Source organism: Mus pahari, chromosome 6, assembly GCF_900095145.1.
Source record: "Mus pahari chromosome 6, PAHARI_EIJ_v1.1, whole genome shotgun sequence".
NCBI lineage: Eukaryota > Metazoa > Chordata > Mammalia > Rodentia > Muridae > Mus > Mus pahari.
Window position 1 is genome coordinate 86746216 of NC_034595.1, and position 25440 is coordinate 86771655.

Consider the following 25440-nt stretch of genomic DNA (forward strand, 5'->3'; position numbering starts at 1 on the left):
TCAAACAGTTCCACTCCCGTGTGTGTGTGTGTGTGTGTGTGTGTGTGTGTGTGTGTGTGTGTGTAAGCCTATAGGGGTCATTCCCATTCAAAGCACCGCAGTCTGTATTGGTGGCACATATGAACGGGCTAGTGGGCAATTGGTACTTTCCTTTGACCCTGATCTCATCTACACTTCACTTGAATTACGGGCCTCACCAAGAAATGGGCTGTGACTAGATGCCCGCAGCAGCTAGACCAGGACAAGACACTGGTACGATTCAGGAGAGGAAAGGAAAGTTGAGAAGGGAGAGAAAAAATAAAAGGCATTTCTTTGTATTTCAAAAGTAGATTTTACTGGAGAGAGAGAGAGAGAGAGAGAGAGAGAGAGAGAGAGAGAGAGAGAGATAAAGAAGGAAGAGAAGAAGAAATAAAAGAGGAAGGAGGCAAGGAGGAAATGCCCCCTCTCATCATTGCTCCTCCTGTGGGGGTCACAATTGTGAGCACCGGGGTCATCAACTTCTACCCATCCATGCATCCATGCATCCATCCATCCATCTGAGCTTCCACCCATTCACCTACCCCACATACATGCATACACACACACACACACACACACACACACACACTCACCCACCCCATGCAAGCACATACACACCCATATATGCATACACAGAGAGCCATTCATCCATCTACCATATATGCATGTCTATCATATATGCATGTATTCCTTTATATACATACAAATAAACATCTGTCCGTCCATTTAGCAAATCACAGAAGTCCCAACTCAAGCAACTTGGTCATTGGAAGCCATAAAAATCAGTACAGAAGTTTCAAGAAAAGAAAATCAAGTTTTTGGTGGGTTTTGTTTTTAAGATTGATATTAAGGACTAGGGAAAGGCTGTCTGAACTGGTAAAGGGTAAGTGGGAAGGAGGGACGGAGGGAGAGAGGGAAGGAGGGAGGGAGGGAGGGAGGGAGGGGAACAGAAGAGGAAGAGGTTGAGAGAGCAATTGACCGTGAAGATTAATGTAGAAGACCTTAGAGATTCGGTTAGGAAGTAAGATGGCTTGCAGGACAGGAGAGTGATGTCAGACACACTCACCCTGGGCCGTCCCAAAGCCCTGTACAGGTCTGGAATCTAGCCACTGCCTCGACTGCTGTGAAAGTCCTCCCAAATCCCCCATGCTCCTCCTCCTCCCCCTCCTCACCTATCGGAACCATAACTCAGTGTCCTCCCTCTGCCTCTCTGTTTTCCAGCAACTCTCCCTCCTCCAGCTCAAGTTCAAGCTTTCCGAAACACTCAGACCTCTGTCTCCCTTGCCTGGGAGCCTGTGAATGGTGGCTCGGAGCTCCTGGGTTATTACATCTACTCCCGAGAGGCAGGAGCATCAGAGTGGCAGACCGTGAACAACAAGCCCATCCAGGACACCAAGTAAGTCTGGCTCACAGGCCGGGCGTCACTGCTGTAAGCTCTGTGCGTGTGCATGTGCGTGTGTGTGTGTGTGTGTGTGTGTGCATGTGGGGGTGCGTGTGTGTGTGCATGTATGTGTGCATGTGGGGTGTGTGTGTATGTGTGCATGTGTGTGTGCGTGTGTATGTATGCGTGTGTGTCTGTGCATGGGGGGGCAGTACATGTGTGCATGTGTGCGTGTTTATTCGGGTAGGTTTGTGCACATGAGTGTGGAGGCCAGAGGTTGACATCAGATGTCTTCCACAGTCAATCTGTGTATGTGTGTGTGCTCATGCATGCATGTGTTCACGTGTGTGTGCACATGCCACCCTGCAGATTTGAAGGTCAGAGGACAACCTTTAATGTCGATCCTCATCTTCCAACTCATTTGAGGCAGGGTCTCTTGTTCACCGCAGTGTGCACCAGGCTAGCTGACCTGTGAGCCCCAGGCAAAGCTCTTACCTTGCTCCCCATCCTGTTTCGGAGTACTAGGATTTCAGACTGCCACGTCTGGCTCTTTGTGGCTGCTAAGGCACCAAGTTCATGTCCTCGGGCTGCTCTGCAATGCCTTTACCCAGTGAACCATCTCCCTAGCCCAACTTTTAAAAAAAAATTTTTTTAATTATGTTTATTTATTAACCTGGGTGCACGTTGAGATCAGAGCCTATGGGAATTAGTTCTCTCTACCATACGGATCCCAGAAAGCAAACTTAAGTGGTCAGGTTGAGTTCTCTGTTCCGCATTTTATCTAATTCTTTGAGGCAGGGCCTCTCAATGAACCTGGAGTTCACTACTTGACTCGGCTGGATGGATGGTGAACCGTAGGGATCCTGTCTCTGCCCTTGCACATACACCCTGAGCAGAAGTTATACATATACACAACCACACTCCACTTTTGTGTTGGTGCTAGGAACCAAACTCATTTCCTCAGGCATGTGTAGCACACACTTTACCAAGAGCACCATCCCCCAGACTCTCATCTTTGCATGCAGGTGAGACAGCCGAGGGACAACATCCCCTGTGTGCCATTTCATATATCACTATTTACTGGAGCAATGCTTTAGCCTAGAACCTTCTACTCCTATCCCGCTGGCAACCATTTATCCTACTAGGTGATGCAGATAATGTCAGCTGTTTAGATGTCCCTGATGGCTGAACGTTTCTCTCCCAGGTTCACAGTCCCAGGGCTGAGGACTGGGAAGGAGTATGACTTTTGCATCAGGTCGGTCAGCGAGGCTGGGGTTGGCGAGAGTTCGGCTGCAACACAGCCCGTCAGGGTCAAGCAAGCGCTAGGTGAGTCCGGGGCAGCACCTGCCTACAATGCTCAGGGAAGCCAGGCCTGGGCAGGAGCCAAGGCCATGCCTTGGAAGGTCTGATTCCAATCCTCTGTCAAGGGAACTGGAGCTTCTGTTCACCCTTTCCTTCAAGGAGAAAGGGACAGTGGCCTGAAGCCATTGTGTATACTGATCCTGGGCCTCTCTAGGCAGTGGGAAGGCTCCCAGACTCAGAGGTGAGACTCTGAGACACCCTTTAAGGGAGCAAGACACATCTGGCTCAGAGAGGACTCCTAGATCTGGGTGGGCACCCACAGGGGAGGCTCCCTGGGGCCCCACTGCTCAGTTCAGCCACCCCAGGGAGCCCTCTCCTCAGCCCTTGCCTCCTCCAGCCACTCCATCGGCCCCATATGACTTCGCACTCCTAAACTGTGGGAAGAATGAAATGGTCATTGGATGGAAAGCCCCCAAGCGACGCGGAGGCGGCAGGATCCTGGGCTACTTCGTGGACCAGCATGATTCAGTGGAGTCAGACTGGCACCCAGTCAACCATCAGCCCATCCCAAGCCGCGTGTGCAAGGTGAGGCCGGACAATGGGCTCAGTATCCATCACTGCTGCTCTGCAAGATGCAGAAAAACATCCTGGGAAGCCTCTGGGTCCCCAGGCTCTGCCACCCAGTGGGCCCTGGAACAGCCATATTGGAAGCTTCCACAGGTCCTCTGCTCTGGCTGGCCTACTGCCACGGTGCACCCCACCTCTCTTCCCCAGCCTCAGTTTGCACAGTCTGACTTTCCACCTCTATAGGTCACCAACCTTCATGAAGGCCATTTCTATGAGTTCCGAGCCCGGGCCGTGAACTGGGCAGGTATTGGTGAGCTGTCAGCACCCAGCAGCCTGTTTGAGTGCAGAGAGTGGACAATGCCAGAGCCAGGTAAGAGCCTGAGAGTCAATGTCCAGACTTGTCCCCACCTTCCCTCATCACACCAACAACACGAATGTCATTGCCCACGCTGGGCATCCCGCCTTGTCCTGTTGGTCCAGACCTCACATTCTGCACAGGCTGACCCTGTAAACCTTGACACAGACTATCTTAAGCCTGTCTGTCCCTAACCACAGCACAGCTGTCCCCAACCTTGACACCATCTGAACTCTTTCTGGCCAGATATTCCATTGACACCCACCCCCCAAGGTCACATTGTGAGAACAGTCAGTTCCTAGCTTGCCCAGGTCTTTCAGTTCACCACCCCCAAACCCAATATGGAGAATCAGCCACTCCGAACACTGCTCCTGTGACCTTACTGGCTCTCTCACAAGTGAGCCTCTTAGCTCTCCTAGGAAGACACAGCCTCTGCTGTCATCCCACTTGGTTTGTCTGCACTCTGTGTTCCACAGAGAACCTACCCCAAATGCTGGGAATAGCTCCGTGGTGGCGGAGCATTTGCTAGCACATGGGTTGTCCTGGGTTTTGCAAGCTGAGTTGCAATTGCAAGCAGCTAACATCAAGTGGGTATTTGCTGTGTGGGTGCATTCTGTGGATGGTCTTCCCGTTGCTCTCTACAGCGCCATATAATAAGAATCATTGTTGCTTCACTTTAGAATCAGGAGACAGGAATACCGAGTCCCCAAGTCCCCATCACTGGAAAGGGTAGAGCTGGGACATGACCCTGGCAGTCTAGCTCTAGAGGTCATGACCTCAGCCTCCATCCTTGACTTTGAAGTGGCAAACGTCTGGGAGGGTTCATGCTGTCTCAGATGAGGCATGGAGAAGGTCAGGTGGGCTTCTGGGAGGAGGTGATGCTGAGCATATTTTAAACAGTTAACCAAACTTCAGGCCCAAGGTCAAATATTGTGAAACCAAAGCTGGCCTCATCCCATACACCCAAAGAGGGTACTTCCAGGCTTAGTGTTGGCTGACAATCTACCCAGCTTGTACACTGACTGCTGAGCTGGCTGGCTAGAAAGCAGACCAGGTAGATGGATAGCTGGCTAGTTGCTGCTTGACTGACCAAATCCACCTCTATGCTGATATTTCATCCCCAACAGGTCCCCCATATGATGCAAGGGTGTCTGAGGTACAGGCCACCTCCGTGATGCTGCAGTGGGAGCCCCCACTGTATATTGGAGCCGGGCCAGTCACAGGCTACCGTGTTAGCTTCCAGGAGAAAGGCTCTGAGGAGTGGAAACCGGTCACTCCAGATGCCACCTCTGACACCCACCTCAGGGTGAGTCCCTGTCCCTCTGTCCTCCCTGACACTGCATTTGGCAGAAGCTCTCAGCAGGTACTTCTTTACTTGATAGCAGCTAAGGACCAGAGAGAGAGAGAGAGAGAGAGAGAGAGAGAGAGAGAGAGAGAGAGAGAGAGAGAGAGAGACTTGCCCAGGGTCACATGATAGAAGGTTTGACTGGTTGGTGGCAATACCCACTCCACGCTGGACAGATATTTTCCTAAAAACTCACCTGAGAAACAAGTATAGAAACATTTAGACATGCGTATCTTTTGACCCCCCCCCAAAAAAAAATCTGCTTCTGTGATTGAAGCCAAAGGGAAATAACAAGGCATGTATGCAGAGGTCCAAAGACAGTGGTGTGCACTCTTTATAACTGCAGCCGTGGAAGTGGCGTAATGTCTGTCACTGGGGGGTTTCCGTGATGAACTAATTCATAGTGTGTCCTTCTGTGGAGCCCAACAAGACACTGGAGAGGTGATGATATGGTCAATGTGTATATATTGATTGATGTGAAAACATATATCACATGGAGGACAAAAAATAAACTATAGTGGTATGCTTAGATAGTGTGTATCTACCATGTCACATGTGAATAAGCATACATGCATATATGCTTTTTAATTCATTTGGTAATAAAGAGTAAAAGCTCAGACTAGGATTACAGACAGGTATGTATTCAGTTTATGTTCCTAGGTTTTAATGAGAAGCAAATTCCAAAATTCGTTAGCCAGGGATAGATTGTCATATCACAGTGTTACACAAAATACATGTGATGTCTGCTCATGTGACTTACAGTCTGTGGAGGGCTTCCTCTGCTTAAGGCCAATCTACAAGGATAGGTCTGGGTAGAGGATTTATTTCACCTCCTGCAGTCAGAGGACACGGGGCCATATTTCCTGCAGAATGCTGATCTTCTCCCAGAGGCAGGAAGGTTTGTTCTTTAGGTTTCCACAAGAGTCCTGTAAGAAGAGAAGGCTCCCAACAGGAAAATAACACAGTAGCAAATAGAATCTGACACGTGCCACGTCTCCAAAAGCCTGGGAGGGGACTGTGGTGGGAGGGGATACCAGGGACGCTGTCATCCTTACTGCTACATTGTTGCTGACTGCTCCCAACCACACCTTGTTTCTCTTACAGTCAGAACACAATGAGGGGCTGGAGAGAGAGTTTGGCAGTTAAGAGTGCTGGCTACTCTTACAAAGGACCCAGGTTGGAGTCTCAGCACCCACATGGCAGCTCACAACTATCTAACTCTAGTTCCAGGGCATATGACAGACACCCTCTTCTCCCTCCATGGGCACCAGACATGCACAGAAGATGCATAGATATACATACAGGCAAAGCACACAAGCACATAAAATTAATCTTTTAAAAACCAAAAACTTGAATTTTATACAGATGAAGTTAAGGCTACCCGAGACAGTCAGGAGGACTAGGGAAAGTTTAGCTTCAGGATGTAGAGGCTGGGTGTGGATGGGCATGCCTGTCACCCCAGTTCTGAGTACAGGGAGGCTACATCTGTCTCAAAATAATAATAATAATTCATTCCTATAATAAATAGAGGTGATATTTAGGTCTTCTAGACACAAGTGTAGATAAAAAGTGAAATCAATAAACAGGGCACGTGGAAGGAACACAGGAGAGATAGAATTATATTAAGATAAATAGATGTGGACATTCATAATTTAATGGATTAAAATCATCTGTTTAACTCATAGCTAATTGACAGGCCATTCCTCTCATTGTAGTGCGCTTTCCAATGCACTCATAAACTGGGGCTAGCTCCAGAAGAGAAGCCAAGCTGAGCACAGTGGAATAACCAAGCTGAGCGCAGCAGCCGTAATTCATTTTGCTATTTGCTGGTTAGGCTCAGGTTAGGGAGATGGTGTAGCAACTGAAAGGAATCGAAAGCAGGAAATGGGGAACAGACTGCGTGTGTCAGGTCAAGTCCACATTCATATGATCTTGACTTCCCTGAAGACATATTAAACTGGGGTTGTCAAAAAGTGATACTGCCAGGCAGTGGTGATGCATGCCTTTAATCCCAGCCCTTGGGAGGCAGAGACAGGCAGATTTCTGAGTTCGAGGCCAGCCTGGTCTACAGAGTGAGTTCCAGGACAGCCAGGGCTACACAGAGAAACCCTGTCTCTAGAAAGAAAAGAAAAAAAGTGATACTAAGCTGGGCGTGGTAGCAAATACCTGTAATGCCAGCACTTGGGAGATGGGGCAGGAGGATTAAGAGTTCAAGCTCAGGGCTGGAGAGATGACTCAGAAGTTAAGAGCACCGACTGCTCTTCTGAAGCTCATGAGTTCAAATCCCAGCAACCACATGGTGGCTCACAACCATCAGTAATGAGATTTGATGCTCTCTTCTGATGTGTACTTACATGTAATAATAAATAAATCTTTGGGCAAGAGCAAGCAGGGCCGGAGTTCCCAACAACCACATGGTGGCTCATAACCATCTGTCCAGCTACAGTGTACTCATATACATAAAATAAAGAAATAAATCTTGTTCAAGCTCAGCTGGGCTATGGTGGTACATCCATTTAACCATCCCTATGACCAGCATCTGGGGAGGCAGAGAGAGGCAGGAGAATCTCTGTGAGTTCTAGGCCAGCCAGGTTTACAGAGAAAGTGTCAGGACAGGCAAAACTACACAAATAAACCCTGCCTCAAACCACACACACACACACAAGTTCAAGGTTAGCCTAGGCTACATAGTAAGTTTGAGACCAACCTGGGATACATGAAACCCTATATTAAATACAATCATGCCAAGTGGTAGTGGCATAAGACTTTGATCCCAGCACACAGGAGGGGAGGCAGAGGCAGGAGGAGCTCTGTGAGTTCGAGGCCAGCCTGGTCTAGAGAGTGAATTCAAGGACAGCCAGGGCTACACAGAGAAACCCTGTCTCAAAAAAACCAAAAATAAATCAATAAATCAGAGTTAATTGATAGCTGATGAGCCAGTAATAAAATTAACATTAGGTTAATTGTTTCTTTCTGGCTGTGCAGTTAATTGTTTGGAAGACAACTGTAATAACAAACACCAAGAAAAGGAGATCCTTATGAACACATAAAGATGCACAGCCCAGGGAAAGTCTTTTATAACAGCAAATGTGCCTATCACATTGTGGCTTTGAAGCTGAAATGTTTAGATGATGTAGGGCTGCCAGACACAGGCATGTAGATATAAGGTGAGATCAATAAGTTAGTAGAAGTTTGACATACTGTGGGGCCAGTCTCCCCACAGCAGAGACAGCCGATGCACGGCGGATGGCCCTTGCGCTTTCATGCGTGCTGGCCCAGACCAGGGCAGATGGCTTCAGTAATTTGGCCCTGGTTCCCACCTTGGGATGCTTGGCTGCCACTCAGTAACTCACTACCCACTTCTTGACACCTGCTTAGTGCCAGATCTGGAGCGGGTCCCAGACCTTTTAAGCTAAACATGCCATGGGCACTTGTGATAGGTGACACCATTTGATGTTAAATGCTACAATGGAGAGGGATCAAGAGGGATTCTGGGCGCCCCGGGGAGAGAAGCCGGAACCGCTCCCTGGCATCCTCTCTTAGGCCACTGCTGAACAAGGAGGCCAGAGTTGGAATGGAGTCAGTTAGACCAAGAAGGAAGTGGGGTGGGGTGCTCTAGGCAGAGACCACAGCAAGGGCAGAAGCCCAGGACCCTGGAGAGCTGTGGGGTGAAGGCCATTTATACAGGAGTAAGAGACCAGAGGCTCAGGTGCCTTGCGAGATTTTAGGTTGTAAGCATCAGAACTTGAAGATGACCCTGAAGACCACTGGAGGATTTAGGCCCAGTTGGATTGGCAGGGGTAAAGACAGCCTGGAGAAAGGTCTGGGGAGCAGAGATACCTTTGAGGGAACTGTTGAGCTAAACCAAAGGAGCAGAAATCGGGGTTCCATCAAAGCACAGCTGGGTCACAGAAGGAGAGACTCCACCAAAACGTAATAAGGAGTCACACTGGGTAGTGCAGACTTTAACCCCAGCTTCCCAGGAGGCTAAGGTAGGAAGGTAAATTCACAGCCTGCCTAGCTACAGCACAACCCCAAGACCAGCCTGGGCAATTTATTGAGACCCTGATTCAAAATAAAGTTTTAGAGCTGAGGATGTGGCTCAGATAATACACTGCCTGTCTAGATGCACAGGGCTCTGCATTTGACGACCCCCCCCAGGACCAGGTAAGCCAGGCATGGTGATGTACACCACAATCTCAGCACCCAGGAGGTCAAGACAGAAGGGTCAGGAGTTCAAGGTCATCCCTGACTCCAGGTCTGGCATGCATGAGACTGCCTCCAAAATTTAATTAATTTGATTAATTAATTTTGAGTTGGGATCTTGCTGTATAGCTCTAACTGGCCTGGAACATATATATACCAGGCTGGCCTCGAACTCATGGAGATCTGTGCCTCTATACTAGAACTAAAGGTATGCGCCATCACAGCCAGCCATTTTTTTTAACGTTAAGAATGGAACTCCGGCCGGGTGTGGAGGCGCATGCCTTTAATCCCAGCACTTTGGAGGCAGAGGCAGGGGAATTTCTGAGTTCGAGGCCAGCCTGGGCAGCACAAAGAGGCCCTATCTCCAAACAAAGACAAAACCACCCGCTTCCCAGGAAAAGGGTGAGTTCCTGGCCTGCCCCAGCCCAGGAGGGCTCCCAGCAGCTCCAGCCAGTGTCAGCGAGGCCAGTGTCAGGGAGGCCAGTGTCAGGGAGGTCAGTGTCAGCGAGGCCAGTATCAGGGAGGCCAGTGTCAGCGAGGCCAGTGTCAGTGAGGCCAATGTCAGGTAGACCAGTGTCAGGGAGGCCAGTGTCAGGGAGGCCAGTGTCAGGGAGGCCAGTGTCAGCGAGGTCAGTGTCAGGGAAGCCAGTAGCAGCGAGGCCAGTGTCCTCGAGGGTGCCACTCTCCTGTCCTCAGGCTTTGCTCCCCTACCCCCAGGTGTCTGACTTGCAACCGGGAAAGCAGTACATGTTCAGGGTCCAGGCCATGAACTCAGCTGGTCTGGGACAACCATCGGTGCCCACTGACCCCGTGCTCCTGGAGGACAAGCCAGGTAGGATGGCCAGGGAGGACCAAACTGCACTGGGGGAGCCTGGGAGCAGGAGACGCTCAGGGGGAAGATAGGGAAGCCTGAGGGTGCAACTGGAGGCCTGCATCCACTAGGCTCTGTCCCACACGCCACTCTACCTACCCACTGCCATCTCAACTTTGCCTGATGGTTTGTGCCCCTCCCCCTCTCTCTCCTCCTCCCCCTCCTCACATGTGTGCTCCACAGGCTGTGAGGGTATCTTCCCTGCCTTCTATGCCATCTGTATGAACTTACACAAATCCTTCAACCCAGCTCGACCTCAGTCGCTCCATGTGTCCATGTGACTCTGACTCTACTGAGCTTGCAGTGGCTGTGGTCTCTTCTGTTATGCAGTCCAGAGTTGTTCCTAGGCCCCTCACACAGTACCACCCACCTCTAGTGCAAAACAAACCACCAAGTCCCACAGGCAGCAGAAGACAGACTCACCCACACTGGTGACTACAAAGCACCCGTCTATTAAGCGTTCAGTCAACAACTACTTGGGGAGGGAGGTTCACACAGCACCAGGGGCACAGCCGTGGATGAGGAAGCAGAGGTCTGCTGTTGTGAGGAGGGATGGGGGGGTGAGAGTGGGGGGACGGGCAGAAAAGGCAGATGGCAAAGTGGTCCGTGAGGAAGTCTTAGGAAAGCCAGGAGTAAGGCAGAGATAACCCTCAGCAGTGGAAGGCTTGCCTAAGTCTGAGTCCTGTCACAACACTGTAGAGATGAAGAGAAAGAAGGGAAAGGGGATGTTTAAAGACAGGAGCCAGGTGTGGTGACACTCACCTGTAACCCTAGTGCTCCAGAGGGCAAGGTTGTAGAATCATGGATAGCCTGGACTACATAGTTCATTCAAGGCCAGCCTGGGCTTACGTAGCAAACTTTTGTGTCAAAGAGAAGAATTAAGAGGGGCAGGGAGAAAGAGGAGGAAGGGGAAGGAAAAGGAAGTGGGAAGGGGAGCCAGTCAAGAAGGACTTCTTGGAGGAGGTGACATTTGAGTTGAGGATCACAAAAGGCTTTAGAGGTCACGAGAAGTCTGAGTGAAATCCCCGCTTCCTCAATCTCACCCCAGACGCACAGGAGATTGAAGTTGGTGTGGACGACGAGGGCCAGATCTACTTGGCTTTCGAAGCCCCCGAAGCCCCTGACTTCCCTGAGTTTCAATGGTCCAAGGATTACAAAGGCCCGCCAGACCCACAGAGGGTGGAGGTGGAGGATGAAATTAACAAGTGAGCTGGGCGGGGCGGGGCGAGGCGGGGCGGGACCGGTGGGCTGGGGCGGGGCTTGGGGCGGGACTTGGGAAGGCAACACCCAAGGGCTGCAGAACCGGTAGGGAGACACTCAGGTTGGCTAGGGCTGCCCTGTCGTCTGCCGTGGTGGTGCTGGCTGAGAAGCAAGGAGGGTGCCTTAGGGACAGAAATGGAGGCCTTCTTTGGGATTCTATTTTGAGAAGCAGTCATGAGTGCCGCTGCCTAAGTTCCTAGAGCATGCGCCACAGTGGCGCCCTGGAGGGGACCTTGGGGGCATGCAAGGGTTCAGCTTGGCCAGGACCTGGGAAGGAGCACAAGTCACCAGAGCTCCTGCCCCTCAACTTTCCCTGCTGGCTTGTCCCCTCCCCGTCCCCGCATGCCTCCTCCACAGGCTGTGAGGAAGTCTTGTGTTTTCAAGTCCAAAGCCCCATCTCAGAGGTCAGTTCACCTCTCTCTGCCAGGTCCAAGGTCATCCTGAAAGAACCTGACCTTCAGGACTTGGGCATCTACTCAGTGGTAGTCCCCGACGCCGACGAAGACACCTCTGCTAGCCACACTCTGACGGAGGAAGGTAATGGCCTCACACCCTGGCACCTCCTCAGGGAAACAGATCCTGGCCCAGAGTCCAAGTACCGATGCTCTTAGAAGCCAAGTGGACATTGAGGCTCAGCCCGCCCAGAGCCGAGCACTGATGTGGTTGTTCCTGCAGAGCCTGGCATGTAGAGATGCTTCTCTGAGGAGCATATGTGACCCGGGGTGGCCTTGGGTAGCTTCAGCATCTCCTGCACTGCCCCAGGCGCAAAGCCCGCGGTGCTCAGTCTCCGTGGAGCACGGGGCCCCTAGCTGATGCCAGTGTGGCGCTCCTCGTGGAGGCCCCAGGCTGGCTGTACTCGAACCCTGTGACCTAACGTTGCAGTCTGTTTTCTTCCATGCCCCTCCCTGCCCCAGAGCTGAACAAACTGAAGAAGCTGAGTCACGAGATCAGAAACCCAGGTAAACACTGAGGGGCGACCTGGTTCCTAACGGCCTGAGAACCTGTGCCGCGCAGAGCTGAGTCAGGCAGAGAGCAAGGATATAACCTGGGAGCAGGAGAAAGGGGAGCCACAGGCTGGAAAGCCAGAGACCAGAGGCAAAGGACGGCCAGCAGGAGCCAGAGAGGTGCCAAGGAGGGAAACAAGGCGGCTTTTATCAGCACAAGCATCATCATCATCATCACCACCACCACCACCATCATCATCATCACTATCATCGCCACCCATATCATTATCACCATTACTATCCTTGCCACCACCACCATCATAATCACCATCAACACCATCACAATCATTATCATCTCCATCATCATCACCACCACCACCATCATCATCATCACTATCATCGCCACCCATATCATTATCACCATTACTATCCTTGTTACCACCACCATCATAATCACCATCAACACCATCACAATCATTATTATCTCCATCATCATCATCACCATCATCATTATCGCCACCATCCTTACCATCACCATCGCCACCATCCCTATCAGCTCTTGAGACATCTAAACCTCTGCTTCCCGGCCTTGTCTCTGGATGGTGGAATCCTTAAGCCCAGTCAAACACTTGATCCCATATTCGAATCATATTAAGAACTTTTCTAAATCCCATGCCCAAGCCAGGCTGCAGCCAAGTCAGAATGGGCAGGGTAAAGCCAGATGCCAGTGTTTTAAGGTCCCTTGAAGAGGAAATGCGGTTCTGAAATCAGCTCAGTCTACAGAGAGCTTCCGGGCCTCTAGCCAGACCCAGCCTCTTCAGGCTCTACAAGTGTTTTCTACATTCAGGGCCAAGGCAGAGCTGGATGGAGAGGGGCGGGGCTGAGAGGGTGAGTGGGCGTGGCCGGACAGAGAAGGACTGGGCAGGTCGCGGGACAGGTGGAGTGGGGAGAGGAGAGGGCCCCCACCCACACCAGTCCTGTGTCTCCCAGTCATCAAGCTGATCTCTGGCTGGAACGTGGAAATCCTCGAGCAAGGTGAGGTGCGACTGTGGCTGGAGGTGGAGAAGCTATCGCCCGCTGCCGAGCTACACCTCATCTTCAATGAGAAGGAGATCTTCAGCTCCCCGGTAAATGGGTAAATGGTGCCCACGTCCCTGGGGAGGCTCCCCTGCCCCACGCAAGGCCGCACCCATGAGCTGGGACCTGGGGCCAGCTGTCATTCTAGTAAGAGCTGCCACTTTGGCTGCTCCAGCAGTGGGACATGTAGGGGAGGTCGCCTGGCTTTCAGCATGGGGGGGGGGGGCAGTTACTAACCAGTACGCGGACATTTCCACGCCCACTGCCATTTTGAAATGTCCTTCCCAGCATCCCTGAGATGGGAAAGCCTCTCTGGGGCTGACAGTTTTCCAAGCTTCAACCTCTGCTTTAGATGTAAATAGAAAGCAAGAAATTTCTTACAGGTCTAGCAGACACCAGGGAAGAGCTTTGCTTCTCTCTGACACCGTGCTCAGTTTCCTGTTCCAAACCTTTGCTTCCCACCCCCACCCTCACCCCCACCCCCACCCCCACCCCCATTACAAATCAGGACAAGGGCCTGGAGCATAGGTCAGTGGCACCGCATTGTATCCAAGAATCTACAGCCAACACACACACACACACACACACACACACACACACACACACGGGGTTTTATTTTGAATGATATTTGTACAATATTATTACACTGTTTTCGTTCTAATGTGTAAGGATGGGGTAAGTACGTTTGTTAGAATGGGCTATTGACATTCGATTGTTTTTACTGAAAACCAGTGGTTTCCAGTCTTATGACAGTGTCCTGTCATTTGTGAACTTCATCTCCAGGACAGCAAAGCAGTCAACCAAATGGATTAGGGCTGGGGTGACACTCAGTCCTAGAGCACATGGGTGCCACTCAGTCCTAGAGCACATGGGTGCCACTCAGTCCTCGAGCACATGCCAGGTGTGGGCAAGACTCCTAATTAGAACCAGAGAAGGAGGGAGGGAGGGAAGGGCGGGGGGGGGAGGGAATGTATCTTCCAAAAAAAGGGACTCCCTCTCCCTCTCCCCTCCCTCTCCCCTCTCCCTCTCTCCTCTCCCTCTCCCTCTGCGTCTGCGTCTGCGTCTGCGTCTGCGTCTGCGTCTGCGTCTGCGTCTGCGTCTGCGTCTGCGTCTGCGTCTGCGTCTGCGTCTGCTTCTGCGTCTGTGTCTATGTCTACACACTAGGGCAGGCAGGTTTCCCCAGAATCAGAAACAGACCAGGGAGTATATTTGAAAGCTGTATGTAAGAAGTGCACATAGAGCCTGCTGCACATTATCAGAGGCACCGTAAAGTCTAGAGCAGAGGTCCTCAACCTATGGCTCTTGACCCCTTTGGGGGGTCGAATTATCTTTCACAAAGGTGGTGGAGGACCATGGGAAAACAGAGATGTACCTTATGATTCATAACAGTAGCAAGATTGTAGTTATGAAGTAGCAGCGAAATAGCAACAACATGAAGAACTAGCTCGGGTGGCAGCATTAGGAAGTCTGAGAACCATTGGTCTAGAGGTTTCAGTGGGCATTGGTTGGGTCATCAGCCAAGTAGGTCCTTCCCTTCTGTCACACATGCAAATAGAGCCAGGGTAGTAAGGACCTAAACGCAGAGAATAAAACTTGTATGCTGTTAGTGTGCAGCAAACTGTAAATGGCTGTTCTACAGAGTGGGTATTACAGCGTAGGGGGGGGGATGCTGGGGAATGCCAGCCTGTGACCTCATTGCTCAGGAGACAGACAGAAGGCTGAGAAAGTCAAGGTGGTCATCCTCAGCTACAGGGCAAGTTCGAGGCCAGCCTCGGGTACATAAGACCCAGCTTCAAAAAATATGGGAGTCCCAGGGAGCCGGAGAGGCTGTTCAGTGGTTAGGAGCAGCGACAAAGGACCCAAGTTCGGTTCCCAGCACCCACATGGCAGCTCAAAGTCTTCTTTAACTTCAGTTCTAGAGGATCCGATGTCTTCTAACCTCCATGGGGTACTGTGTGTGCACGGTGCACAGACATGCAGTCAAAATCCTGTACACAGAAAATAAAAAGAAATCTTTTAAGTTAAAAAAAAATAAAAACTCAGGGTGAGAGAGAGATGGCCTAGTAGGTAAAAAGCACATGCCACCAAGCCTGGTGGCATCAGCTTAATCCCCAGGGTCCACATGAGAAAGAGAACACAGGGGCTAGAGAGATGGCTCAGTGGTTAAGAGCACCAAGTGTTCTTCCAGAGGTCCTGAGTTCAATTCCCAGCACCCACATGGTGGCTCACAACCATCTGTAAAGGGATCTGATGCCCTCTTCTGGTGTGTCTGATGACAGCTACAGTGTACTCATATAATATACATAAAACAAATCTTTGAAAGAAAGAAAGAAAGAAAGAAAGAAAGAAAGGAAAGAAAGAAAGGAAAGAAAGAAAGAAAGAAAGAAAGAAAGAAAGAAAGAAAGAAAGAAAGAAAGAGAAAGAAAGAAAGAAAGAAAGAAAGAAAGAAAGANAGAAAGAAAGAAAGAAAGAAAGAAAGAGAAAGAAAGAAAGAAAGAAAGAAAGAAAGAAAGAAAGAAAGAAAGAAAGAAAGAAAGAAAGAAAGAGAACATAGAACTGACTTCTGTAAGTAGTTCTCTGAACTCAGCACTTGTGCTGTGGCCTATGTATCCCCATACACACACACACACCAGGCATGCACACACACACACACACACACACACACACACACACACAGGGAATTAAAATAATTAAAATGTAACAATTTTTTTAATTGTAAAAGAAGTTGAAAATAACCACTGAGACACAGCACAGCTACAGAGCTTCCTATTAAATTATAATTAACTCAAGCATGGCAAGCTGGAGATTCCCAGTTTATTCAAGCAGGAAAACGCTACCAGGAAGCCCTCACCAGTCCCTGGAGGTTGACTGTTCTGCACATAGCACCCCCAGTCTTGATCACACCCTGAGGTGTGCCCCCCAACAGAGCTCCCAGGACAGGAAATGCCCAAAAAGAACTCAGGGATTTGTTCTGCCAGAACCGCAAGATCAACTTTGACCGGGAGAAGGGCTTGGTGGAAGTTATCATCCAGCAACTTTCCGAAGATGACAAGGGGTCCTACACCGCCCAGCTCCAAGATGGAAAAGCCAAGAACCAGATCACCCTCGCCCTGGTGGATGACGGTCAGCCTGGCCCTGCTCCTCCCCAAGCACCCACTCCACCCCACCAGCCTGAACCCATCCTTCCCGCCCACCCCCCACCATCATTCCCCGCTCCCCCCCCAGGCCTCTAGGCTCTAAGGTCTGCTAAGCACATCCCCAGTCTTCCGTCTTCTGTCCACCTCAGTTCCTTTTGCTCTCTCCGCTCATGCCGTTTCCTCCCGGTGTGTTCACAGAATTTGACAAGCTTCTGAGAAAGGCAGACGCAACGAGAAGAGACTGGAAGAGAAAACAGGGTAAGCCACTCATCAGTGCTGAAAAATACCAACCCAGCCAGGGAGGTTCACCGTGATCTGGTCAAGTCCTGCCATGATAACAGAATAAAACTTCATTTTACAAGCCCAAGGGCTGGCCAGTGTCTCCTTAAAGTTCTCTTCGTTTAAGGAGACCCCAGGCCCCTTGTTCCCCCCACAGCAGTCCTTGCCCTGGTGCCCTGGTCTTAGAGACCAGTCTTTGGCAGTCTCCGGCCCAGCTGGTTTTCCCTATCTGGACACCAGGTGGCGCCCTGGTTTAACTTAAAGCTCATGACGTGCGTTTGTTCTCTTTTTTCCCTACAGGTCCCTATTTCCAGGAGCCTTTGACCTGGAAGGTCACAGAGGACTGCCAAGTGCTTCTGACTTGCAAGGCAAGTCTACACCCCTCCTCCAACCCGGCCATCAGCCCAGTGAGGCGTGACCTGTGACTTGTCCCCAAGCCCAGGACCAATCCTTGCCAACTCCACCCCAGGATTCTATCTCCTGTGACTGGCTGGTCCCACGCCTGGGAAGTGGCCCCTGGGAGAAAGAGAGCAGACACAGACTCTCTCTTTCACACACACACACACACACACACACAGAGTGTCAGACGGACACATGTGTGTGTGTGTGTGTGTGTGTGTGTGTGTGTATGATTTGATTTTACCTGTCTCACAACCATCCACACTTTCCACGCTGCCTCAGAGACGAGAAAGCAAGTAAGTAACAAACTGAAGACATGAAAGTTACAGGGGCCAGGTCCCAACCCAGTCACCCTTACTCAAAGCCCAGGTCCTTTGAGACTGTGCAAGAAAGCCCCTTCACTAGCCTGCTCTTTCTGAGAAGAACTCCATCAGTGTTCTGCAAGGTCCCGGGCACTCCGAGTTCCCTTAGGCCTCTGGGAACACACAGCACAAGGCAGAATTATAAATACCACCTGCCTTCTGCTTGATCAGACACATTCAGGAAATTCATTAATTATGAGGCAGGGCTATGCCTGGAGGCGGTAACAGCTGACTTCATCAAGAGGTCTAAATATTCACAAGAAAAAAATCAGTGAAAGAGGTCAAGAGGCAGGAAGTGACATTAGCAAAAGTCAGGACTCGAGACATAGCGTATAAGAAAGGGATCAGCTGGCTTTACTGCACCAGGAGTCTCGATGGTGGGCCATGTCGGAGGAGCCCTTTAAAAGAACATGGGTTTTTAATCTTAAAGTGGAAAGTCTGATGGAGCTCCCTCCTGCCCCGTCCTCCTCAGGTAACCAACACGAAGAAGGAGAGTCGCTTCCAGTGGCTCTTCCAGAAGAAAGAGGCGCCCCGTGGCCAGTACAACCCGCCGACTGGAGATGGGAGTCTCGCCATTGAAGGGGTGAGTGCAGGTGGGACTTGGGGTTCACCCTGCTCAGCTGCCCACTGAATGGTGCCAAGAGCGCTGGGTGGAGCCTGAGCCAGAGCCCAGTCAAGGAAGGACAGGGGCCATGCTCACAACTGCCTGGAGCTCCAGTTCGCCCTCTTCTGGCCTGTATGGGCATTACACCCACACTGTGCACAGACATGCATGCGACACATAAAGTAAAGAGAATGCGTTTTAGAAGATAAATATTAGGACCTGGGAGTGTTGTTAGGCTGACAGAGAGCTTGTTGAACATACACAAAAAGCACCACAGAAACAAAGTGTGAAACAAATGACACATAAGATGTTTGAGGCTAGCCTTGGCTATGTCCGTCTTAAAAACACAAACAAACAAACAAACAAACAACAACAAAACCCCTAAAGCTAAACATAGTAGCTCACTCCTTTAATCCCAACACTTGGGAGGCAGAGGCAGGAAGAGCTCTGTGAGTTCGAGGCCAGCCTGGTCTATAAGGTAAGTTCCAGGACAGCCAGTGCACACAGAAGCTCTGTCTTACAAAACAACAACCAAACAAATATAAGTAAATTAAAAATAAACAAACAAACCAAACTAGTTTATGCATTTTAAAAAACTCAAAATTAACATTTAAAAAACCAGGACGTAAATGTTTCAAAACACAGGCCTAGGATTACTTATTTCTGATTTTTTTTTTTTCACGTCTCAAGATCCAGGCCTGGTTCTGGTCCAGTTTACGCAACCTTGGGCTAATCACTGACCCCTCTGACCTTACTGCTCTCTGTGAGCTCCCCGCCCAAGTCTGGGGTTGAGGACAGGAATGATTCGCCCCGGTGAGGCAAGTCAGAGAAAAGCAGGCTTGGAGATGGGTTCTTTCCTAGGTCCCTCCACACACCTGTGGAGGACTAAGGCCTCCCAAAGCAGGCTGACCCCCTGCCTGCCTGCTGCCTGCCCCCTGCTGACTTCCCGGCCTCTGGCTGGGTGCTGGGGATACTGGGTAACTGTCCACAGGTCCTCACTAGGAAGGAAATGACAAGTCAAGGGTCTTCTCCCACATCTTGATTGCTCCTCTAAAGGGATGTGACATTCAGTGGGTTCTTAATATGCGTGCAGTCCTGTGGGGGTGGGACTTTCTGGCACCCACAGTGTTAATCCCTGGGTCCTTGAAGCATAGCAAGGACACCAGAGCTACTTCATGGACAGGTAAACTGAGGCTCTGACAGATGAAGTTCAAGGACATAAGACTAGAGTTGGGTCAGAAATCACTCCCCAGTGGGTGCAGCCATGTCTGCTCCACAAGGCTGAGGCACGCCTAGATTTCTGTCCACCCCAGGGCCTGCTCTAGGGACCTTGGCTCTCTCCAGTACCACCTCAATATAAGTGGGACTTTATGACCTTCTGTGGGTCAAAAAGAAAAGTTTTAGAGGAAATCTTACCTCTGCCTTGGATCCTGCCCCAAAGTCACTGTGTGGAAGTGGCCCAGGTGGGAGGAATCTTTAAGGATTCCTGAGGGAAATGCCATATGATAAGATGTCATTTCTGAACTCTGCTTCTTAACCCAAAAAACACACCCATGAGCTGAGGCTGAGCTTAGTAGGTGCTTTGTCTAGCACATGAGATGGCCAAGGGTCTGTCGTCAGCAAACATTTTCCATAATGCAGTCACGTTCTCAGTTCAGTGACTGTTGCTGCAGAGTTGATTCAAGGCTGCAAACACATGCCAGAAGGACTCCATGTTCTGAGCCGAGGAAAACAGGCTTCCTCCTGGGAAACTCAGGAGGTCCTTGTGTCGGAGCCCCAGGGAGAGGAGCATGCTGACCAGTACAGACAAGCTCTGCCCAGGCTCTGCAGGCTGAGCTGGGCTGCGCTCTAAGGAGTCCCCTGGGAAACCAGATGTGCTCATTTCTACCCTCAGTACACACACACTCACACACAGACCGACAGTTGTACACTCACACATATACTCACTCACACACTCACTCATATCCACTCACATGCACTCACACACAATATACTCATACACACTTACACAGTCAATCATACATACAAATGCTCACACATATACACAACCAGTCATACACACTTGTACAAATGCTCACACACATAAAAACATTCACATACACATATTCATACAAACACTCATATGCATACACTCACACACATTTGCACACATACAAATTCACATACATTTGCACATATACAAATGCACACACATACACTCACATACATATGTTTACACAATATACTCACATACACACACTCACAGCTCATACAAACACACACATACACTCATACACACAAACACATAGACTCACACACATACGCTCACACACATATGCTCACACACATATACTCACACAGATACACTCACACACAACTCATACAAACATATACACTCATACACACATACACAATCAGTCACGCACACTCATACAAACAGCCTTACACATGCAAATACTCTCACACACATACTCACACACTCTCAGACACACTTGCACACACTCCCTAGACCCACCAACTCCAGAGCTGACAGAACCCACACAGGGTAGGGGACCTGGGACCTCCTGACTCACTGTCACCCCTTGCACACACTGTCATCCTCTTCCTTAGTTTTCCAAAGAAGACCAGGGAGTCTACAGAGCTGTGGTTTCTGATGAGAGAGGGGAGGATGACACTGTGCTGGACCTCACAGGTGAAGGTAGGAGCTAGTGGCATCAGGAATGGGAGGAGGGCTGTGAGGAGCTCACATTCGAGCAAGAGACTGTGGTGTGACATGTGGCCTAAGATGTTTGCGATCTCCATGCCACTTGGGGAAACTGAGGCACAGAAAGTTTCAGTGAGTTGCCTGAGGTTACCCGAATAGCCACTGCCGGGGACCCGATATGTGTGCTGCTGTGGTATGCCACAGTTAGCCCAGGCTTGAAGCCCCTCCACCCACAGAGGGCCTTGGTTCTTCTTCAGGCTGGTTGACATAGCTTACAAGAAAATCAGATGGAGCCGGGCGTGGTAGCCACACCTTTAATCCCAGCAGAGTCAGGGGAATCTCTGAGTTCAAGGCCAGCCTGGTCTACAGAGCAAGTTCCAGGACAGCAAGGGCCACACAGAGAATGGATAAATAGATAGATAGATAGATAGATAGATAGATAGATAGATAGATAGATAGATAGATATCAGACAGCAGCCTTTTGCCTGACCCATCCATCACCCAACACCCAAGAGCCCTTCCCATCCCCAAGTCATTCTCCAGTCTCCACCCTCAGAGAGACTCTGAGCTTCCTCACCCTTCTCCAAAGCCACCACCAGTACCCCGACATCCCTAAGGGACCCCACCCATCTGACCCTCTGTCTCTCTCCAGCCCTAGATGCTGTCCTCACTGAGCTGGCCAGGATCGGGGGTAAGTAAACATGTCTTCCTCTTTGTTTTGACCTGGCCAAAGCCAACGAGCCTTCGAGGATCTCCCCCAACAGCCTTAGCAGCTTCAGGCATGGGTCTAGCCTCTGCTCTCAGTGAGGGGGATGGAAGGCCCTGCCCACACACAGTATGGTGCTCCCACTTTACTTCTCTGGAGCTGCAGCAAGCAGGCTGGCTCCAAAACTCCCCGGTCCCCAGGGGACACTCACCTTTGGCCTCCGCATCCCCAGCTCTCTCTGCAACCCCACTGAAAATCCAGGGGACTGAAGAGGGCATCCGGCTCTTCAGCAAGGTCAAATACTACAACGTGGACTACATGAAGACGGCTTGGTTCCACAAGTAGGTTGGCCATGCCCCGGAGCCCTCACCAGTTGGAATGTTCCCGTGTCTGCGCCTTTGGGGTTCTTCTCCGCCCCCTACCCAGTCCTCCCACAGGTCCCAGACCCAAAGGATGAGCAGAGGGGACACTCTTCCACAGGTCCTGCCCACAGGGAGGAAAGGAGTAGAAGAGTTGCCCCCCAACTCCCGGGAGGATGGGAATGTGGACCATTGATCTGGGGACTCCATGACAACCGAAGGATTATGGTATCCAGAACATATCTCGAAACTGAGGGAAGAAAAGATTCAGGAGTCAAGAAGAGCCAGTCACTAGAGTGATGTACACTGGCTGGCCCCTGTAGCCTCAACAGAGCCAAGTGTCCGGGCTCAGGAGGCAGGTCCAGGCAGAGAGAGCTGTGGGAGGGTCAGGACAGGAAATTGGGAAGGCTTCTACAAAGATTCAGCCAGCCAAGTCACCCAAGATATGAGGACAGGATCTCCGCGGAGCCTCTCGTCATGGGCAGTCTGTGGAGCACACGTGGCTGTGTCCATTCTATAGGGAAGTCTGGACTGACTTGGGAAAATCTGTGCAACGAGAGTGAGAACCATGGGAAGCTTCAGAAAGATGGGAGTCCCTTCTCCAGCCAGAGTTTCTGAGTCCTGTGACAATAGGCTTAGGGAACAGAACCCTGGGAACGTGCGCTAGATATCTTTAGGGATGAAATTTAAGAAGAGAAGGGGAAGCGTTGAAACTTCTTTGGTTTCTGAGGTTAGGGGACAGGGGGCTGGGCAGAAACACAGGGAAGATTGGGATGAGAAGGAAGAGGTGGGTGTGTGACCCCAAAAGTAGGGAGGTCACCACCCCAAGAATGCCCTCTACTCATCGCTCCAGCCTGCAGGGCATACCACAGACACAAACCCAGCTTTTGCATGCAGATGGTCTGCTATAGGATTGGGTGAAGGAAGGGAGGAGTAGCTGAATGCCGAATAGATGGATGGGTGGATGGTTAGCTGAATGCCGAATGGATGGATGGGTGGTGGTCAGACGATGAACGACAGTGAATGGATGAGTGGGTCCGTAGCAAGGGTCTGGTGGGCCACCGGGGAGCTGACCCACAGTCCACCCTACCCTGTCTGTCTGTGCCTTTGCATTCCAGAGATAAGCGTCTGGAGAGTGGCGATCGGGTCCGGGCAGGAACCACCCTGGACGAGATTTGGCTCCACATCCTGGACCCCAAGGACTCAGATAAGGGCAAATACACCCTGGAGATCAATGCTGGGAAGGAAGTCCGGCAGCTCTCAGCAGACCTGTCTGGGCAAGGTGAGCCATTCTCCTGTCTGTCTGTCTGTCTGTCTGCCTGCCTGTCTGTCTGCTGAGAGCTCTGTCTAGACAATCCCAGGGGCTCAGGCACCATGGCAGGAGGATCAGGAGTTCAAGGTCAACCTCAGCTACATAATGAGTTTGAGACCAGCCCAGACGACATGGAAACTTGACTCACATCAGAGGATGGAGGAGTGGCAAGAAGGCTCAGGAGTTCAAAGCAAAACTGATCCCCTGAGCTCATATAAAACCAGAAGAAGAGAATGGACTTTGTGAAGTTTCCTTTGACCTTCACAGCCACACACAATAATAACAAATTACAAACAACAACAACAAACAAATTTTTGTTTCTTTTGTTTTGTTTTGTTTTTGTTTTTGTTTTTTTGAAACAGGGTTTCTCTGTATATCCCTGGCTGTCCTGGAACTCACTCTGTAGACCAGGCTGGCCTTGAACTCAGAAATCCACCTGCCTCTGCCTCCAGAGTGCTGGGATTAAAGGCATGTGCCACCATGCTTGGCTTCTTTTTTTTTTTTTTTTTAATGATTTATTTACTTATTTTATGTATTTGAGTACATCCTTGCTCTCTTCAGACACACCAGAAGAAGGCATCAGACCCCATTGCAGATGGTTGTGAGCCACCATGTGGTTGCTGGGAATTGAACTCAGGACATCTGGAAGAGCAGTCAGTGCTCTTAACCGCTGAGACATCTCTCCTGCCCACACACACACACACACATACACAAATTAATAATATTTTAATTTGTTTTACTTGTTCACTTTACATCCCACTCACTGGCCCCATCACCCTCTCCCACAATCCTTCCCCCATCCTCCACCCCCTATCTCTTCCGAGCAAGTAGGGACCCCTCTAGGTATCCCCCCACCCTGGCACTTCAAGTCTCTTCGAGGCTAGGCACATCCTCTCCCACTGTGGCCAGACAAGACAGCCCAGTCCACGTGAACACCAAGCTGCACATGTGCCACATATGTGTGGGGAAGGGGCTGGGGGGAGGGGGTGGCAGTGCTAGGTCCTGACCATCTATGTTCTATGATTGGTTGTTCAGTCTCTGAGAACCCTCAAGGATCCAGATTAGTTGACTCTGGTTGCTCTTCCTGTAGAGTTCCTATCCCCTTCGGGGCCCCCAATCCTTCCTTCTATTCTACCATAAGAGTCCCCCAGCTCCATTCACTGTTTGGCTGTGGGTGTCTGCATCTGTCTGAGTCAGCTGCTGGGTGGAGCCTCTAAGAGGATGACATTATCCTGTCTGCAAGCATAACATATTATCATTAATAGTGTCAGGGATAGGTGTTTGTCTATGAGATGGATCTCAAGTTGGGCTGGTCATTGGGTGGCCATTCCCTCAGTCTCTGCTCCGTCCCCTGAGTCTGCATTTCTTGTAAACAGGATAAATTTTGGGTAGAAAGTTTTGTGGGTGGGTTGGTGTCTCTATTGCTCCACTGGGGTTCCTGCCTGGCTACAGGAGCTGACCTCTTCAGGTTCCATATCACCAGCGTAGTGAGTCACAGCTAAGGTCATCCCCACTGATTCTTGGGCGCCTCCCTTATCCCGGTTCTCTGTCTGGTCCGGAGATGCCCCTCTCCCACTTCCCCACCCCCATCAGTTGCAGATTCTCATTCATTCCTGTGGCCCTCTAACCATCTCTCCTGTCCTTCCCCCAAAACAAAAATAAATAAATAAAATAAAATAAAAATTAGGGCGGGGTATAGGGAACTTTTGGGATAGCATTTGAAATGTAAATAAAGAAAATAATAATAAATAAATTTTAAAAAAATAAATAAATAAAAATTAAAGGAAAATTCCACAATGAGGTCAGACAGGGTGGCACGTGACTGTAATCTTAACACGTAGGAGGTGGAGGCGGGAGGAAAACTAGCTCAAAGCAGATCATCCTTGGCTAAACAGTGGGGACTTATCTCAAAAAGACGGGGAAAAAGGAAAAGAAAAGAAAACCCCGAGGTCTTTTGGGAGGATCTCTCCCGCTCCAAACCTGGCACTGCCCTGTGAGAATCTGGGAGTGGGGAGGGAATGAGAGATGACAGTCCCCTCTCAGCCCTGTCCTGTCTTTGTCCTACAGCTTTTGATGATGCCCTGGCAGAGCACCAGAGACTGAAGTAAGTGTCTCCTTGTTTTCCTTGCATATCACGGGCCCCCTCAGGGGTAGAGTGACTGTAGTAGTGTTCCTCTACTGGGAACATTAGCAGGGTCCGCCTTCCTCCGCCTTCCTCCGCCTTCCTCCGCCTTCCTCCGCCTTCCTCCGCCTTCCTCCGCCTTCCTCCGCCT

General features: G+C 50.4%; 1 protein-coding gene across 1 annotated transcript in view; it reads left to right on the plus strand.

Annotated features, from left to right (window-relative positions):
* Myom3 (myomesin 3) overlaps positions 1–25440 on the plus strand; it is a 55447-nt gene that overhangs the window by 25206 nt on the left and 4801 nt on the right. Inside the window, exons 16-34 of the mRNA XM_021200779.1 lie at positions 1240–1414; positions 2604–2725; positions 3099–3286; positions 3512–3638; positions 4751–4929; positions 9892–10006; positions 11094–11250; positions 11733–11842; positions 12220–12264; positions 13240–13376; positions 16305–16449; positions 16662–16721; positions 17043–17110; positions 17976–18086; positions 20697–20784; positions 21443–21481; positions 21729–21837; positions 22974–23137; positions 25235–25271. Coding sequence (XP_021056438.1) covers positions 1240–1414; positions 2604–2725; positions 3099–3286; positions 3512–3638; positions 4751–4929; positions 9892–10006; positions 11094–11250; positions 11733–11842; positions 12220–12264; positions 13240–13376; positions 16305–16449; positions 16662–16721; positions 17043–17110; positions 17976–18086; positions 20697–20784; positions 21443–21481; positions 21729–21837; positions 22974–23137; positions 25235–25271 — 2176 coding nt within the window. The remainder of the gene's footprint in view (positions 1–1239; positions 1415–2603; positions 2726–3098; positions 3287–3511; positions 3639–4750; positions 4930–9891; positions 10007–11093; positions 11251–11732; positions 11843–12219; positions 12265–13239; positions 13377–16304; positions 16450–16661; positions 16722–17042; positions 17111–17975; positions 18087–20696; positions 20785–21442; positions 21482–21728; positions 21838–22973; positions 23138–25234; positions 25272–25440) is intronic.